Here is a 16,247-nt window from a genome sequence, read left to right on the forward strand (position 1 = left end):
ACAAGCCTGGAAGCACATGCTCTCAGTCAAGTCTTGAAATGGGACCAGAGCTGCAGACAATACCTTGTTTGCAACCCCATAAGAGACCCTGAGCTGAAAGCACCCAGCTAAACCTCACCTAAATTTCTGACCCACAGAAAACCATACTAACATTGGGATAATATTTATTATTTTAAGCTGCTACATTTCAGGATAATAGGTTACACATCAGAAAATAATTAATACAAGAACTCTACCACTTTTGTAACTCTTTAAATTTAAAATCTCAAAATAAAAAGCTTTAAAAATACTTAATACATATATGCTTACACATTTTATATACACACACGTATACAGATGAGTATGTATGTGTATATATGTAGCTTGAATTATTATGAACTTTGGAGTCAGACAAACCTAGATTAGAATGCCATTTCTAACACTTAATAATAGACATGTGATCCTGGGCAAAACGTCTAATTTCTCTAAGTATTAGGTTGTTTTTTTTCTGTTTTTTTTTTTTTTAATGTTTACTTATTATTAAGAGACACAGCGTGAACAGGGGAGGGGCAGAGAGAGAGGGAGACACAGAATCGGAAGCAGGCTCCAGGCTCTGAGCTGTCAGCACAGAGCCCAACGCGGCGCTTGAACTCACTTGAACTCACAAACCGCAAGATCATGAACTGAGGCAATGTTGGACGCTTAACCGACTGAGCCACCCAGGACCACCCCCCCCCCCCAAGTATTAGGTTTTTAAAATATATAAATTGAGGTAATAATATCTACCTCTGGTGATTATATTAAGGTTAAAATGATACCTACATCTACTATACCAGATGGCATTTAGTACATTTTGAACAAATGGCATTATTATTTAGTGCATATTTATAATCATCTACTATTTTCTTCTCATTCCAGGAATTCAACTCTAATTCAGTATTATAATACTGAAAGCAGAGACTGACCCTGTTTTTTAGGGTCAGTCTAAAATTCTAATTCTAAATCACCAACTTTTAGAGCTACAAGGGACCTTTTAGCTTTCCAATTCTTTCCTTCCACCATCAATCCCATAGGAGTGCCAAAGATATTAAATGACTTGTCCAAGAGAATACCTTGAAAGAAGAGCTGAAAGCAGGACTCAAGATCAGAGAGACACTACCATGCAGTGAACAAGCACTTGCTTTAATTAAAAAGACCACACTAGAATGACCACTCTCTTGCTTATAAACAGCATTATCTCACATAAATAAAAGTACAAAGTAGCAATATCAGTGTCTCAGTTTCCCAGAGGGTAAATAAGGATACCACCACTCACCTCATAGGGTTATTACAATCATTAAATGAGATAACATATAAGTCCCTCATGGCCATTTCTACCACATGTGGATGCTGAATAAATATTATTTCCCTTCCTTCTTTCCAAGCCCAGGGTTCTTCACTATGATGTGCTGCCTTCTCAACTATGTGGTAGAACATGAAACACAAAGGGTAATTCTATTCAAAATGTAAAAGTGAATGAATGATAGTCTTAAATTAGCCTAAATAATATAAATCTAAGGCATTTAGCCCTGAACTAAGTTTCCTTTCCTATAATAGACTATAAGGTGGAACATCACAATAGAGAGCACATTATATTGATACGCATTACCAGTGATGTTAGCCTTGATAACTGGCTAAAATGATGTCTGCCAGGATTCTCTACTGGAAAGTTACTTTCTCATTGTAAATACTAAATATTTGAGGAGAACCATGAAATGGAAACTAAAAGAAGGGAGAGAGAGAGCACACACAAGCAAGTGAGTAAGCTCATGCACATATCCCAAAGTCTGGTCTTCAGCACACTTCCAATACAATAATTAGTAAATTGTACTATGGATGATCAAAGACTTTTCTCAGAGTAATTCAATGTTTTGAAATACTTGATGTCAAGTCTCGTCAAAAGCCCTCTGAAATTAAAAATACATTACTTCCAAGTGTTTTCTCTTACTTAGGCATTTATGCCTTGGAATACCTAGATTAGTCAGATACAACCTCCCCTAAGAGAAATCATACTGCCTTTCCCCCAAGAACTTGCATTTGCTTAAGTATTTAAAACCCTTTATCACAAATTCCATCAGCTTGCTTGTCATCACAATGAGACTCACCGATCTGCAGGTACTGGAGTCCCTTCTGGACTGGAATATCCTTCCAAATCTGAAGTGTTCACTTGTGTTTGCCTTGAGGTTACTATCTGGCTATTCTGAAAAGGTATGGTTTTCAAGTCCTGAGAAATAGTGTTACTATCTGGAAGAGGAGACTGTACAACTTGGAAGTCCGGTGAAGATTTAAGTCCTAGAAAACCTAAAGATTCTTGATTCTGTGCTACAGGTTTACTGGCCAATAATTTGGATGTTGGTTCCAATGATCTTGAAGATATAGTCTGTAGGTCAGAGTTAAACTCACTATTCATCCTTGTTTTAGAAGCAGGATCCAATGAATGCAATCTTTTATCTAAGGTTCCACTATCCACCTTGGAAGGAGTCTTGGGATAAAGAGTTATACGAACACAAGAAAGTGCTTTTCTATTTGAGGGTGGAGTAGATGCAGATGTTACTAATGTACACTGATTTGGGACTGGTTGGGAGACCACAGAATCGAACTTGGCTTCAACATTTATCATATTAGAAATGTATGACTTAAACTTATGTTGATTATTCTTTTCTACTACATAATCCTGACCTTGAGGAAAGGGGGAATGGTATTTTCCCATGTGATCTACATCTGGGGCTTTGCTTTGTTCAAAGAGCTGACGTTGTTCAAGAAAAATGGAAGAAGGAAGGTCTGAAGCTATATAATCCTGACCTTGAGGAAAGGGAGATTGGTTTTCTCTCATCTGATGATCTAAATGTGGGGCTTTGCTTTGTTCAAACAGTTCTCGTTTTTCAAGAAAAATGCGACAAGGAAGGTTCGGAGCTACGTAATCCTGATGTTGAGGAGGGGGAGAATGGTATTTTCTCACATGGTGATCTGTGTGTGGGGCTTTGCTTTGTTCAAAGAGCTCTTGTCGTTCAAGTAAAACGTGCGAAGAAAGATCTGGACTTATAGCTACAGTGTTCTCTTTTACTCCTAGTGTGGAACTTGGTCTGCTCACGCTAATGAGGGTATGGTTATCAGAAAAATGAACTTCCTTGACACTGCTATACTTTGCACTGGTACTGGGCTCAGAATCACTGCCTTTAAAATCTGATCTTTCTAAGAGTTTTTCTTCTTGCTGAGAATGTTCAATAGATAATTTTTGACTTTGCCTACTACTTTCTGCTAAAATAGTCACAGCGGTATCTGGCGAATGACTAACAATTTTAAATGATGAAGGGGAAGAGGTTTTCTGTTCTAGATCTCTGGGAGGATTTTGCTCTTCAGTGAAATGAGAATTAAATACCCCCACAGATGCTCCAGTACACTGGCTACCTTCAGTAACACCAACCTTAAGAACAGAGGAATCTGAAAAGCATTTAGAGTGTCGGTGAGATGCAAAAGTGATGGAAGTAGTAAACTTTTTCATGGGTTCTGGGGGAAGCATATGTGATGAAGAATGACAATCTATTTCTTCGGGTGGCACAGGTTCTACTAATTCTGATAGCCAAGGGTCTATCTTTTCATGGAAAGGCATTCGAAGACCCTGGCTAATTCTGAAGTCATCAGCTGTAAAGTTCTGAAAGGGGGAAGGACTTCGTAACTGCAAGGAATTCCAAACTTTGAAATGGGGGTTACTCTGGTCTAATGATTTGGAAAGGTTGATGTGTCTGGTTTTCCATGATGATGGACTCCGTTGTCCTCTGATAACGTCTGAGGGGTCAGCAGGTCTGAAAACATAAGGGTGGCTATCCAATTGTGGTTGTTTGGCAGTTAGAGTCCTGAAACATCCTTTTTCATGGCTCTCAATAATGATGTGACCACATACAGCTTCTGGGTTGCATCTTATTCCCTGTGGACTCGGCAAACCCTGGAAGATATAAACAAATTCTTACTTGAAATAGTCCAAATAGTTTGTGTTATATAAAAATAAGTTATATATCCAGGCTAAGACGGACCACAAAGGTCCTGTTGATCTTTACAATTAAACAAGATTACAACAAAAAAAGACAGTTAACTATAGAATAAAATAGCTCATGATAATTAGGACGACACAGTTAATTTCTTCTAAAAAATGTTTCACTAAAGTAACAAATATAAAACCCTCAATTGTCCCCCAGTATTCTCACCATTTTTCTTTTAGTAACAGAAGCCCCTTACCCTAACCATGTGCTGGTCACATGGCCACAAAACTGGAGACCTTTCCACTTTCCTTTGTAGCTAGGTGAGACCATATGACTAGGTTTAGGCCAATAGGAGATGAGCAAAAGTAGTAAGTATAACTTCTGCTTCCTGTCTTTAGAAAACCAAATTCTTGGGGCTCCTGGGTAGCTCAGTCAGTTAAGCATCTGACCTCGGCTCAGGGCATGAGCTTGAGGTCCGTGAATTTGAGCCCAGCATTGGGCTCTGTGCTGACAGCTTTGGAGACTGCTTTGGATTCTGTGTCTCCCTCTCTTTCTGCCCCTCCCCTGCTTGCTCTCTCTCTCTCTCTCTCTTAAAAATAAAATTAAAAAAAGAAAATAAAAAAGAAAAGCAAATTCTTGACCTCCATGTTCCCTTACTACCACCATCACTACCATCACCATTTACTCCTGCCACCTAAAAATGATAGTATCTAAAACAATCAGAAGCCATGTGTAAAAATGGCTCAGCTGCCAAGCCAGTCTGGGTCTTTGAATAACTTCAAAGAGCAGAGCTCCCTTTCCTGCCCTAGACTATCATATAAAGGAAAAATACAATTCTATCTTATTTGACCATTGTATTTTTGGGTCTCTTCACTACAGATGCTTCTTACCAAAAAGAATAAGGAAAGGAATATTCCTAAGAAACGGAAAAGAACTAGTACTTCTTCCTAGGCTACACTATCAGAATCTAAAGCTACCATAAATATAAAATTTGAGATTTCTGTGCTTTACCTATAAAATCATTACTTAGAATCCTATTTGATGATAACAGCCACATTTGATTTCAAATAAAAATACCTTAAATTATGCTGCCACTTTTTTTTTATGTTTATTTATTTTGAGAGAAAGGGAAAGAGACCAGGGAGGGGCAGAAAGAAAAATCACAAGCAAGCTCCATGCTGTCAGCAGAGAGCCCGACGTGGGACTCAATCTCATGAACCGTGAGATCATGACATGAGCTGAAATGGAAGAGTAGGACACAACTGACTGAGCGCCCAGGCACCTCTGCTGCCACTTCTGATGTAATGGAGTAGTTGTACTTTTCCCTATTCCATTTGATAAGCATAACTAAAAGTCCTAGACATTATATATAAAACAAACTTAAGAATAACCTGAAAGATACAGGGGTGCCTGGGTGGCTTAGTTGATTAAGTGTCTGACTTTGGCCCATGATCTCGCAGTTCATGGGTTTGAGCCCGGCATCAGGCTCTGTGCTGACAGCTCAGAGCTTGAAGCCTACTTCGGATTCTGTGTCTCCCTCTCTCTCTGCCTCTCTCCTGCTTGTGCTCTGTTCCACACACTCTCTCTCTCAAAAATAAACAAACGTTAAAAAAAAAAAAAGAATAATCTGAAAGATGTAGAGAAGACAGGGATCTTGGGACCTAAGGAATGACATGGTAATGCAATCCCTGGATTTACTTTTTACATCATATATTCCAGATGTGGGAGCTGAAGAAGCCAGCAACATAGGAACAAAGGGCATAGAAAAAGGCTCTAATAAAAACCCACTCTCATTAGCTAAAAAAAAAAAACAGTAAAGGGGGGAGCCTGGGTGGCTCAGTCGGTTAAGCATCTGACTTCGGCTCAGGTCATGATCTCCTGGTTTGAGTTCAGGCCCCGCGTCGGGACTCTGTGCTGACAGCTCAGAACCTGGAGACTGCTTCGGATTCTGTGTCTCCCTCTCTCTCTACCCCTGCTCTGCTCACACTCTGTCTCTGTCTCTCAAAAAGTGAATAAACATTAGGGGGAAAAAAACAAAACAGTAAAGGTGAAGTCTAGCAAGACAGAAAACTTTTAGGCCATAACTGCTCTATTCCAGCCAATCACCACAGAAAAAAGACTGCCTCTGTGACACCAGCAAAAGCCAAGTGAGGAGCCTAAACATCTACTCTTGCTAAGCAATTACAAATCACCCCAACATCCAAGCCAAGGTACAGAGATGACCAAGCAGGAGCCCAGGAATTATTTTTACCCTAACATCTGGTAATGAGTTACCACTTCCTGTGGTATCAGTACCTGTGGAGACCACACAGGGAGACTGTACTTTCCCATTCCAGCAATGACATGCCCCTCTCTCTCCCATCTTTAGGCTGGAAGAAAATTTTGCAAATCTCATAACCAATGAAAGACTTGTATCTAAAATGTATAAAGACATCTCAAATCTCAACAGCTTACCAAAAAACAAAAACAAAACAGACAACTCAATTAGAAAAATAGGCAAAAACCAAACTTTTCAATGAATAGAAAAGAGATGGGAAAACAGGGGCATAATAACAGGTCCAACACCATTAACATTAAGAAAATGCAAATTAATATTATGATTCTTTTACATCTACTGAGATGATCATATGGTTTTTATCCTTTTGCATATTAATGTGATGAATCACATTGATTTGCAAATATGGAGCCAGCCTCATATCCCAGGAATAAATCCCACTTGATCATGGTGACTTTTTAATGTATTGTTAGATTCAGGTTGCTAATATTTTGTTGAAGATTTTTGCATCTATGTTAATCAGAGATACTGGCCTACAGTATTCTTTTTTCATAATGTCTTTAAATGATTTGGTATCAAAGTAATGCTGGCATCGTAGAATGAATCTGGAAGTTGCCTTCCACTTCTATTTTTTTGGAACAATTTGAGAATAGGTTATTAACTCTTCTTTAAATGTTTAAATGTTTGGTAGAATTCTACCTGTGAAGCCATCTGGTCCTGGGCTTTTGTTTGTTGAGAGTTTATTACTGATTCAATTTCATTACTACTAATTGGTCTGTTCAAATTTTCTTCTTTTTCCTGATTCAGTTTTGAAAGGGGATATGTTTCTAAGGAATCTATCCATTTCTTCCACGTTGTCCAATTTGTTGGCATATAGTTTTTAATAATATTCTTGTAATCCTTTGTATTTCTGCGGTGTTGGTTGTTATTTTCCCTCCTTCATTTCTAATTTTATTTGAGTCCTCTCTCTCTTCTTTTCTTGGTAAGTCTCACTAAAGGTTTATCAATTTTGTTAATTTTTTTTTTTTTAATTTTTTTTTTTCAACGTTTATTTATTTTTGGGACAGAGAGAGACAGAGCATGAACGGGGGAGGGGCAGAGAGAGAGGGAGACACAGAATCGGAAACAGGCTCCAGGCTCTGAGCCATCAGCCCAGAGCCTGACGCGGGGCTCGAACTCACGGACCGCGAGATCGTGACCTGGCTGAAGTCGGACGCTTAACCGACTGCGCCACCCAGGCGCCCCAATTTTGTTAATTTTTTGACAGCTCCTGGTTTCACTGATCACTTCTGTTTTTTTACCCCTTTTTTTTTGTTTTTTATTTTTTTTAATGTTCATTTATCTTTGAGAGAGAGCGGGAGAGACAGAGCACCGGTGGGGGAGGGGCAGAAAGAAGAGCAGATGCAGAATAAGCAGCAGGCTCCAGGCTCTGTGCTCCACGCTCTGAGCTGTCAGCACACAACCTGATGCGAGGCTCGAACTCATGAACCGTGAGATCATGACCTGAGCCAAAGTCGGATGCTTAACCGACTGAGCCACCCAGGCACCCCACATTTACTCCTACTCTAATTGTTACTTCCTTCCTTCCTCTGGCTCTGGACTTTGTTCTTTTTCTAGATCTTTAGGTGTAAGGTTAGGTTATTTGAGATTTTTCTTGCTTCTGGAAGTATGCCTATATTGCTATAATCTTCCCTCTGAGAACTGTTTTTGCTATATCCCAAAGGTTTTGGTCCACTGTGTTTTCACTTTCATTTGTCTCCATGTATTTTTTTTATTTCTTCTTTGACTTCTTGGTTGACCCGTTCATTGTTTAGTACCATCATACTAACAAGAGAAAGAGTAAAACCAGTATGAGCATCTCAATAAATTCACACACAAAAAATTGATAAAGTACAACATCCATTCATGATAAAAACTCTTAAAAAGGCAGGTTTAGAGAGAACATACCACAAAAAAAAAAAAAAAAAAAAGCCACAGCTATACCATCATACTCAATGGTGAAAAACAGAGCTTCTCCCCTAAGTTCAGGAACAAGATAAGGATATCCACTCTCACCAGTGCAACCTAGTACATAAGTCCTAGCCACAGTAAATCATACAAGAAAAGGAAATAAAAGGCTTCTAACTGATAAGGAAAAAGTAAAACCTCCACTATTTGCAGATGACATTAATATCCTAAAGACTCCACAAAACAACTACTAGAACTGAAAAATGAATTCAGAAAAGTCACAGGACACAGAATTAATATACAGAAATCTGTTCCATTTCTACATGCTAATAATGAAGTAGCAGAAAGAGATATTAAGAAAACAATCCTATTTATAATTGTACAAAAATTAATAAAATTCCTAGGATTAACCTTAACCAAGGAGGTGTAATTAAGACCTGAATTCTTTTTATTTTTTTTATTGTCAGGGCTTCAAGAGTAGATTCCCGTGATTTATCACTTACATAGAACACCCAGTGCTCATCCCAACAAGTACCCTCCTCAATGGCCATCACCCATTTTCTCCACCCCCATCAACCCTCAGTTTGTTCTCTGTATTTAAGAGTCTTTTATGGTTTGCCTCCTTCTCTGCTTGTATCTTATTTTTCCTTCCCTTCCTCTATGATCATCTGTTAAGTTTCTCAAATTCTACAGGAGTGAAATCGTGTATCTTTCTGACTGACTTATTTTGTTTAACATGATACCCTCCACTTCCATCCATGTTGTTGCAAATGGTAAGATTTCATTCTTTTTCATCACTGAGTAGTATTCCAGTGTGTGTGTGTGTGTGTGTGTGTGTGTGTGTGTGTGTGTGTACACGCCAGATCATCTTAATCCATTCATTAGTTGATGGACATTTGGGCTCTTTCCATAATTTGAATATTGCTGATAGCGCTGCTGTAAACATTGGTGTGCATGCCCTTTTGAATCAGCACTCCTGCATACTCTGCTGGGTCATAGGATAATTCTAGTCGTAATTTTTTGAAGAACCTCCAAACTGTCTTCCAGAGTGGCAGCACCAGTTTCCATTCCCACTAACAGTGCAAAAGTGCTTCCCTTTCCCTACATCCTTGCCAACATCTGTGGTTTCCTGAGTTGTTAATTTTAGCCACTCTGACTGGTGTGAGGTGGTATCTCAGGGTGGTTTTGATTTCTATTTCCCTGATGATGAGTGATGTTGAGCATCTTTTCATGTGTCGTTTGCTATCTGGATATCTTTGGAAACGTGTCTATTCATGTGTTCTGCCCTTTTCATTACTGGATAGTTTTTCAGGTGTCGTGTTTGTAAGTTCTTTATAGATTTCTGATATTAAACCTTTATCCAATATGTCATTTGCAAGTATCTTCTCCCATTCCACAGGTTGCCTTTTAGTTTTGCTGTTTCCTTCCCTGTGCAGAAGCTTTTTATCTTGACAGAGTCCCAATAGTTCATTTTTGCTTTTCTTTCCCTTGCCTTCGGAGACATGTCAAGTAAGAAGTTGCTGCAACCTAGGTCAAAGAGGTTGCTGCCTGTTTTCTTCTGTAGGATTTTGATGGTTTCCTGTCTCACATTTAAGTCTTTCGTCCATTTTGAGTTAATTTTTATATATGCTGTAATAAAATGGTCCAGTTTCATTCTTCTGCATGTTACTGTCCAGTTCTCCCAACATCATTTGCTAAAGAGACTTTTTTCCACCGGATACTCTTTCCTGCTTTGTTGAAGATTAGTTGGCCATACACTTATAGGTCCATTTCTGGGTTTTCTATTCTATTGCATTGGTCTATGTGTCTGTTTTTGTGCCCAAAGCATACTGTCTTGATTACAACTTTGTAATATAGGCTAAAGTCTGGGGCTGTGATGCCTCCAGCTTTGCTTTGCTTTTTCAACATTACTTTGGCTATGCAGGGTCTTTTCTGGTTCCATACAAATTTTAGAATTGTTTGTTCTAGCTCTGTGAAGAATGCTGGTACTATTTTGATTGGGATTGCACTGAACACGTAGATTGCTTTGGATAGTATAGACAATTCAACAGTATTTGTTCTTCTAATCCATAAGCATGGAATGTTTTTCCATTTCTTTGTGGCTTCTTCAATTTCTTTCATAATCTTTGTATACTTTTCAGTGTACAGATCTCTTACCTCTTTAGTTAGGTTTATTCCTAGGTATCTTATGGCTCTTGGTGCAATTGCAAATGATATAGATTCTTTGATATCTCTTTCTGTTGCTTCATTATTGGCGTACAGAAATGCAACCAATTTCTGTACATTGATTTTATAACCTGTGACTTTGCTGAATTTATGTATCAGCTTTAGCAGTTTTTTGGTGGAGTCTTTCAGGTTTTCATGTAGAATATCATGTAACCGGCAAAGAGTGAAAGTTTCACTTCTTCTTCGCCAATTTGGATGCCTTTTGTTTGTGGCCTAATTGGCTAGGACTTCCAACACTGCATTGAACAACAGCGGCGAAAGTGGACATCCCTGTTGTGTTGTTGATCTCACAGGGAAAACTATCAGTTTTTTCCCACTGAGGATATTAGCTGTGGGCCTTTCATATATGTTCCTTCTATGCAACTTTCTTGAGGGTTTTTATTAAGAAAGGATGCTGTATTTTGTCAAATGCCTTTTCTGCATCTATTGACAATATCATATGGTTCTTATCCTTTCTTCTATTAATGTGATGTATCACATTGATTGATTTGTGAATACTGAACCCAGCCTTGCAGCCCAGGAATGAATCCCACTTGATGGTGAATAATTTTAATATACCGTTGAATTTGATTTGCTAGTATCTTTTGAGAATTTTTACATCCACGTTCACCAGGGATATTGGCCTGTAATTCACCTTTTTAGTGGGGTCTTTGGTTTGGGAATCAAGGTAATGCTGGCTTCATAGAATGAGTCCAGAAGCTTCCCTTCCATTTCTAATTTTTGGAACAGCTTGAGAAGAATAGGTATTAACTCTGCTTTAAATGTCTGTTGGAATTCCCCTGGGAAGCCATCTGGTCCAAGACTCTGATTTGTTGGGAGATTTTTGATAACCAATTCAATTTCTTCACTGAGTATGGGTCTAGTCAAATTTTCTATTTCTTCCCACTTTGGTAATGTGTGACTGTCTAGGAATTTGTCCATTTCCTCCAAATTGCCCAGTTTGTTGGCATATAATTTTTCATAGTGTCTCTAATAATTGTTTGTATTTCTCTGGTGTTGCTGTGATCTCTCCTCTTTTGTTTATGATTTTATCTATTTGGGTCCTCTCTATTTTCTTTTTGAGAAGTCTGGCTAGGGGTTTATCAATTTTGTCTATTCTTTCAAAAAACCAGCTCTTAGACTCATTGATCTGTTCTACTACCGTTTTGGATTCTGTATTATTTATTTCTGCTCTAATCCTTATTATTTCTTCTGCCGGCTTCGGGCCTTGTTGCTGCCTTTCTAGTTCCTTTAGGTGTGAAGTTAGGTTGTGTATTTGGGACCTTTCTTGCTTCTTGAGATAGGCCTGAACTGCAATGTATTTTCCTATTAGGACTGCCTTTGCTGCACCCCAAAAGGATTTGGACTGTCGTGTTTTCATTTTCATTTATTTCCATATATTTTTAAATTTCTTCTTTAATTTCCTGGTCACCCAGTTCATTCTTCAGTAAGATGTTCTTTAATCTCCATGTATTTCGGGGCTTTCCAAATTTTTTCTTGTGGTTGATTTCAAGTTTCATAGCATTGTGATCTGAAAATATGCATGGTATGATCTCAATCTTTTTATATTTGTTGAGGGCTGTTTTGTGACTCAGCATGTGATCTGTTTTGGAGAATGTTCCATGTGCAATAGAGAAGAATGTGTATTCTGCTGCTTTTGGATGAAAAGTTCTGAATATATCTGATAAATCCATCAGGCCCAATGTGTCATTCAGAGCCACTGTTTCCTTATTGATTTTTTGCCTAGATGATCTGTCCATTGCTATAAGTGGAATATTAAAGTCCCTGCAGTCACAGTACTATCTATATATTTATGTTTGTGATTAACTGATTTATATATTTGGATGCTCCCACACTGGGGACATAAGCATTTATAATTGTTAGCTCTTCTTGATAGACCCCTTAATTATGATGTAATGCCCTTCATCATCTCTTGTTACAGTCTTTGGCTCAAAATCTAGTTTATCTGATATAAGTATGGCTACTCTGGTTTTGACATCTATTAGCATGATAGATGGTTCTCCACCCCCTCACTTTCAATTCCCAGGTGTCCTCAAGTCTAAAATGAGTCTCTTGTAGGCAGCATAGAGATGGATCCTGTTTTTTTTTTTTTTTATCCATTCTGATGCCCTACATCTTTTGGTTGGGGTATTTAGTCCATTTACATTCAGAGTAATTATCGAAAGATAGGAATTTAGTGTCATTGTGTTATCTGTAGGTTTTGTACTTGTGGTGATGAGTCTGGTCCTTTGCAGTCTTTGCTGCTTTCCACTCAAAGAGTCCCTCTCAGGATCTCCTGCAGGGCTGGTTTAGTGGTCATGAACTCTTTTAGGTTTTGTCTGTCTGGGAAAGCCTTTATCTCTCCTTCTTTTCTGAATGACAGCCTTGCTGGATAAAAGAGTCTTCACTGCATATTTTTCCTATTCATCACATTGAATATTTCCTACCACTCTCTTCTGGCCTGCCAAGTTTCAGTGGACAGGTCTGCTACTACCCTTACGTGACTACCCTTGTAGGTTAAGGACCATATTTGTCCTGAAGCTGCTTTCAGAATTCTCTCTTTATCTTTGTATTTTGCCAGTTTCACTATGATATGTCATGGTGTACCTGTTTCTGTTGATTTTGAAGGGAATTGTCTGTGCCTCTTAGACTTGGATGCCTATTTCCTTTGCCAGATCAGGGAAGTTAAGTTCTCAGCTATTATTTGTTCAAATAAAATCTTCTGCCCCTTTCTCTCTTCTTTTTCTGGCACTCCTATGATACAAATATTATTTCATTTCATTGAATCACTTAAGTCTCTAATTCTCCTTGTGATCTAGTAATTTCCTTTCCCTCTTTTTTTCAGCTTCATCATTTTCTATAATTTTATCTTCTATTTCACCAATTCTCTCCTCTGCTTCTTCCATCCTTGCTGCCGCTGTATCTAGTTTATTGTGCATCTCATTTATAACATTTAATTCCTCATGACTATGTCTTAGGTCTTTGATCTCTGTAGCAACAGATTCTCTTCTATGCTTTTGTCAAGCCCAGCTATTAGTCTTATGACTGTTATTCTAAATTCTCATTCAGATATAGTGTTTATATCTTTTGGGAGCAATTCTGTCATTTCTTCCCCAAATTTCTTTTGAGGAGAATTTTTCCATTTCATCATTTTGGCTAGGCTTCTTTTACGTGCTTTAATACTTTGTTACATGTCCTGCACCTGTGAGTACTACTATATTAAAAAGGCCCTGACATTTCAGGACGTGTTTTTGGAGCATGTTGAATGCCCTCTATTGCTGCATTTCTGGCTGTTCTATCCCACTGGTCAGTCCTCTACAAAGCCCCTCCTTGCTCATAGTAGTGGATCATTTGGACCTTCAATCAGGTATGTTTTGATTTGTTTGTTGAAGTAACCTTGAAAAAAAGAAAAGGGCAAAGAACCTGATCCCATACAAAGAGAAAAATGAAAGGGTAAAAAAAAAAAAAAAAAAAAAGACAAGCAGAGAATCAAAGAAACTATAAGGCTTAATCCAGAGAGAGAGAGGAAAATAAAGAAGGAGATACAGAAAAGGTGTAAAAAGAATAGAGTAAAAAATGCTTGATTAAACAGAGAAAGAAAGAAAGAAAGAAAGAAAGAAAGAAAGAAAGAAAGAAAGAAAAAAAATATATATAAAATCAAATCAGAAACTATGAGCCTGTTTCCAAAGGAAAAAAAAGAAGATGGTAGAAAGAAAAAGAAGAAGAGGGGGAAAAAAAAAGAATGACTAACATACAAAACCACAGGAGAGTTGTCTGTTGGTGCCTGGGACCGGTGGCTGTGCTGGTCAGGAGGAGAGGCCATCTGGTTTATTCAGTGTCAGTCTGTGTCAGGTAGATAAGCAGTTAGCAGGCACAGAGAGGCACAGTTTGGTATAAGTGGGTCCCACCTCCACTGTTCTCCCGTGCCTCCTAGGCACCCAGCTGGGATTCAAAACCTGATGTTTTAAGGGGCCCTGAACCACATGCATTCTGTTCTGGTGTAGTGGCACTCCACCTTGCTGATAAAGGGCTTTTGGCTGGTGCCCTTTGTGGGGGCAATAAACCTCTTCACACAGTACTCAAGGAAGGGGACTGTTCTCTCCCAGTGTGCCCCTGAGATCACTACCACGCCCTAGGGCTGCCTCCCTCCCCACTAGGCAGCAGCTTCAGTCCAGAGAAATTCGTGCACTTTTGAAAGCTCCAATCTTCAATTCCTAAGGCTGTTTGCAAAGTAGAAACTGGCACTCTCCATATTTCTCTTTCCCCAGTCCATGGTCCAGAGAGGTTTTTCTCTTGTACGAACACAATACCACAATCCTCAGCCTCTCTATCTTTCTCTTCCTTTTGTCTCTCCATAGAAGGTTTTCCTTCCTCTCCATGCCTATGCTGTTTTATCACCCCCAATTCTACATGCACGTCTGTCCCACCAAGCTGTCTCCCTCCACCTGTGGAGATTTTTGTCACTCCCAAGATTGATTTCCTGGGTGTTCCAAGTGTTCTGACCTCAATACAGTTGTGTTTGAGGGAGAAGGAACATCCCAGTCCCCCTACTTCTCTGCTTACCCAAGACCCAAATTCTGAAAGCTATAAAAACACTGAAAGAAAATAAAGATGACACAAATGGAAAGGTATTCCATATTCATAGATCAGACGTACCAATACTGTTAAAATGTCCATATTACCCAAAGCAATTTACAGATTTAATGCAATCCCTATCAAAATACCAATAACATTTTTCATAGAACTAGAACAATCCTAAAATTTGTATGTAACCACAAAAGACCCCAAATAGCCAAATCAATCTTGAAAAAGAACAAAGCTGGAGGTATCACAATCCCAGATCTCAAGATATAGTACAAAGCTATGCTAATCAAAACAGTGTGGTACTGGCACAAAAAAGACACACACAGATAAATAGAACAGAATAGAGTCCAGAAATAAATCTGTGCTTTCAAGGTCAATTAATCTATAACAAAGAAGGCCAGACTATCCAATGGAGAAAAGACAATTTCTTCAACAACTGATGTTGGAAAAACTGGACAGCCACAGGCAAAAAAAATCAAACTGAAACACTCTCATACCATTCACAAAGATAAACTCAAAATGGATTAAAGACCTAATTGTTAGACCTACAACCATAAAATTCCTAGAAGAAAACATAGGCAGTAATTTCTTTGACACTGGCCATAGAAACATTTTTCTAGATATGTCTCCTCTGGCAAGGGAAATAAAAGCAAAATTAAACTATTGAGAGGACACCAAAATATAGATTTTACACAGCTAAGGAAACCATCAACAAAACAAATAAAACCACCGACTGAATAGGAGAAGACAGTTGCAAATGACATAGCTGATAAGGGGTTAATATCCAAAAAATATAAAGAACACATACAATTCAACACAAAAAACAAATAATACAATTAAAAAATAGGCAGAGGACTTAAATAGCCATTTTTTTCCACAGAAGACATACAAATGGCCAGCAAACACATGAAAAGATACTCACCATCATTAATCATCAGGAAAATGCAAATTTAAACCATATGGAGATATCACTAGATACCTGTCAGAATGGCTAAAATCAAAAACACAAGAAACAACAAATGTTGGCAAGGATGTGGAGAAAAGGGAACTACTGGTGGGAACGCAAATTGGTGCAGCCACTGTAGAAAAGAGTATAGAGGTTCCTTAAAAAATTAAGAATAGAATTACCATATGATCCATAACTCCACTACTGAATCTTTACCCAAAGAATATAGAAACACTAATTTGAAAAGATATAGGCACCCACCCACAACAGCCCAGATATGCAAGCAACCTAAAAA

At 38.4% G+C, this 16,247-nt stretch overlaps 1 protein-coding gene across 6 annotated transcripts in view; it reads right to left on the bottom strand.

Moving 5' to 3' along the window:
* Positions 1 to 16,247, bottom strand: part of ALMS1 (ALMS1 centrosome and basal body associated protein) — a 231,023-nt gene that overhangs the window by 125,261 nt on the left and 89,515 nt on the right. For 5 of the 6 annotated variants that reach the window (XM_086700836.1, XM_086700840.1, XM_086700835.1 and 2 more), the window contains one exon: positions 2,124 to 3,961. In XM_086700836.1, coding sequence (XP_086556962.1) covers positions 2,124 to 3,961 — 1,838 coding nt within the window. Of the gene's footprint in view, positions 1 to 1,140; positions 1,440 to 2,123; positions 3,962 to 16,247 lie in introns of those variants that run through there. The other variant, XM_086700839.1, reaches the window with a different exon arrangement.

This window comes from Puma concolor, chromosome A3 (assembly GCF_028749965.1).
Source record: "Puma concolor isolate L17-30 chromosome A3, mPumCon1.1.hap2, whole genome shotgun sequence".
Taxonomy (NCBI): Eukaryota; Metazoa; Chordata; class Mammalia; order Carnivora; family Felidae; genus Puma; species Puma concolor.